The sequence below is a fragment of the Cibotium barometz genome, chromosome 37 (genome assembly GCF_041138505.1).
Source record: "Cibotium barometz isolate CiBa-2024 chromosome 37, ASM4113850v1, whole genome shotgun sequence".
In the NCBI taxonomy this organism is placed as follows: Eukaryota; Viridiplantae; Streptophyta; class Polypodiopsida; order Cyatheales; family Cibotiaceae; genus Cibotium; species Cibotium barometz.
This window is the reverse complement of record NC_141082.1, coordinates 8273415-8276510: the sequence shown is the minus strand read 5'-3', so window position 1 is coordinate 8276510 and position 3096 is coordinate 8273415. Positions and strand designations below refer to the sequence as shown.

Here is a 3096-nt window from a genome sequence, read left to right as displayed (position 1 = left end):
TCAAGAAAGCAATGGAGATGATCATGGAGATAATTATGGAAAAGGGTTAGTACCTAATCATCATTAGAGCCAAGATAATGTGTGTATCTCTACCTATTTAAAGAGGCATCAAATCAATGCAATGTGTGGTCTCTATTTTCAATCATATGTAGTATTACTATGCTTTCATTTAATGCTAATTGTTATTATCATCCTCCTTAATCAAGACTATGGAACTAAAATAGAACTGGTTGCTCAATAATTGTTACATGCAACATGCCTTACAAGGTGCTCATAAATGACTTAAGAAGCATAAGCATTCCCCTCCAAGATAGACAATGCTAGTTTAAGGAGATTGTAGCCTAGAAGTTTTTGAGAATGCAGGTAGACAATAGAATTTCCTATTTGAAGTATATTGAGTTGTAAAAGAGACCTAATCTTCATTTACTCAATGCCTGAGAAGGCAGTTGATGGGCCCTCAAATGCTGAAATAAGGGATTCAACAGCCTTCGGGGCAAGTATAAGAAAGGGGTTGCCATCATGAGGACCTTCATAAGAACCCAAACTTCTTGTCTAGTACCCTAAGAATGCTTTCGGTTGATGGGGAAGTAGGCATCAAAACCGTGTTGTACTTCTCATCTTTTGATCATCTCAGGACATCTGTTCAAATTGATTGGACCGAGAAATTTGGGGATCCAAGCTTTGGCTTATTCCATGAGAAGTGTACAAACAAATGGGTGCAATGGGCCAAATCGATGGAAGCACTCTTCATGGGCGTATGTATGCAGTTATGATGTGCTCTGCATGGAGTCAGAATCCTGAGAAGAAAGATCAGCAGGGGAAGCTACGGAGCAAGTGGCCACCTGCAAGGTTCCAACAAAATCAGCATGCCATTTCAAAACATTGACCCCCAAGGTTGAATGCAATAGTACCTTCATTTTGATACTGGACTGATGCTGCCAAATGTGCTTCCTGGCACTCCCCATTACTGTAATCATTTGAATGGGTCCCTGCATTGCTGTCCTCAGGGCAATGGTGCTAATGCATGGCTTGACATGGGCAAAACAATGGGCTTGGAAGGAAATTCATAAAGAAGGGCATACAGTTCTCCTGGGCTGCTTTGGAGACACATGGGTAGCCCCTGCCAAATGCACATGGTGGATAAGCAGCAGGGAAGCAATGCATTGTGGAACATGGAGGCTGCTGTGGGTAGGCCTCAGCTTCGAACACTGAGGCTTCTGGATGATAATTTTCACGTTGAGCTGGAAACCTGTTTTCACATTGAGCTCTACATGGACGACTTGGGCTCCTCTGCTGTGGCCCTGAGTTGGTCCACTCTCTCCACCCTCCTGCAGTGCCCAATGTCAGCCCGATCGGCTTTGAAGCAGCAGGGTTTGCCATGGATGATGGAAGTAAATGAGGGTGAGATGTCCCATCCACATGGACACGAGGGTAGCATGGCACAGGGTTGTATATAGGCCCGGGTATGTTGGTATTCCTGCTCTGCAGTGGTTTCACATTACACTTCTTCATGCATTTTGGTTCAAGTGTCCCCTGCTTGCCATCACACCGCCCTCGTTTGGGCCTCTCCAAAGATTCTGCAGTACCATGTTGTTTGATGTTGGCTGCATAATTTATACCCAAAGTAGGGTAAGCAACTCAAGTTACAGACACCCACTTTATTGACATCTGTTTTAAGAGGGTATAAGAGAACCCATTACTTACCTCCTTCGGCTGCTAGACCCTTCACGCCCAACCACCTAAAGGCAGGCTTCCTATTCTTTGTCTCGTGAGTCTGCAGGCCATGAAAGGAAATGCAATGGAGAGGAAATATGAAACCTTAATTACTGGAATGATACTCAAAAAAACTGAATGGAGAGCCCTTAAGTAAAAAGGCTGCAGCCCACCAAGATGGTATACCTTCTCAAATAAGCTGAAGGGAAGACAAAACATTAGCAATGTCGTATAGCCTCCTAACCTTAGCTGCAAAAACAGACCAAAATAATGGTGAGGGGAAGAACCCAGCCTTCAGCTGAGTTTATGTAAGCTTGAAAGTTCTCACTCTTCAATTGGGAGGGCTCCTTGCAATCGCCTAGCAGCACTTTAGCAGCATCTTCCAATGAGACAATTTTGGTCTGCAGATAACATTTGCATGTGGGATTATGAAGTGTCACGATTGAGAAGATACACAAAGCATTACTTGACTGACTGAAAAGCTACTTACTTCAGATACAAAGAAAGTTGAACAAACTTTTTGCTTAGTAGGCCAAGTGACTTCTCTCTCCTGGTTTCTGTCAAAAGAAGTATTCCTATCAGAAGCTACAGTAGGACCAAGGTTATGCAGAATTCAAGCACAAAACAAGTATTAGCAGATGTATTAAATAGCTAAGCAGGGTTTAGTACAGCTTAAGCCAAAACATGCTCAATTACCGGCTCTAGATTTGAGACCTGTGTCTGTGTGGTTTTGGCCATCCTTGTCTTGACCAGAACCGTGTTTTATGTCCAGTAGAAGCATGGGTTCCTCTGGTAGGACTGATATTGGGCTGGTGTTGGTGTCAGCGTCACTGCTTGCAACAGTAGAAGAAGCAGGATCGTCCAGATGGGTTCTTGCATGTGGTAATCTTCAAACCTCTTCTCCTATCGTCAAATTGGCACAATTCATAACCAAAATGGCCACCCAAAAGCACATATTTGTTGTGGCTATGGCTTTCTACCTTGTCCATTGCTGCTTCTGTGCCTTGGAAGCCTGCCAGCCCATCACCTCGCAATCCAGCCTCTTGCTGATAAAACACATAACGGGTAAGAAAGGGATGCAAGCAGGATAATGTGTAACTCACGAGCTGAAACTTTTTTGCTTTTGGCGGCGGTCCTGGTGCGAAAGGCGAAGAATTGCTACACCTGGCATGGGTTCAGCAAAATCCCGGAAGCTCTAGAAGCAATGAAGGTTGGGCCCTTGAAGGATCGACATGCAGTTTCTCTTCTTCTCAGGCCACAATATTGACGTGCGTTTTCATGCTGTGATGGAAAACGTGTTAAAGCGGCCTACCATGGTTGCTTAGGGGTTCGATTCCCCTTAGACTCGATAATTTTGTTTATGCATGTGAATAGGTGCATTGG

The 3096-nt window shown here is 44.2% G+C and overlaps 1 protein-coding gene and 1 long non-coding RNA gene across 2 annotated transcripts; both read right to left on the bottom strand.

Moving 5' to 3' along the window:
• Window positions 1–230: 230 nt before the first annotated feature.
• Window positions 231–1932, bottom strand: LOC147616897 (uncharacterized). The gene is made up of 4 exons (XM_086776286.1): window positions 1900–1932; window positions 1705–1774; window positions 912–1604; window positions 231–842 (listed from the first exon to the last, which is right to left on the bottom strand). Exons 1-3 carry the CDS (start codon window positions 1930–1932, stop codon window positions 1018–1020), a joined length of 690 nt encoding a protein of 229 aa, XP_086632412.1. The 3' UTR covers window positions 231–842; window positions 912–1017.
• On the bottom strand, window positions 1913–2838 carry LOC147616896 (uncharacterized). Its single transcript, XR_015262303.1, has 3 exons — window positions 2410–2838; window positions 2204–2270; window positions 1913–2114 (listed from the first exon to the last, which is right to left on the bottom strand). It is a non-coding gene; the product is annotated as an uncharacterized LOC147616896 (long non-coding RNA).
• Between the last annotated feature and the right edge of the window lie 258 nt (window positions 2839–3096).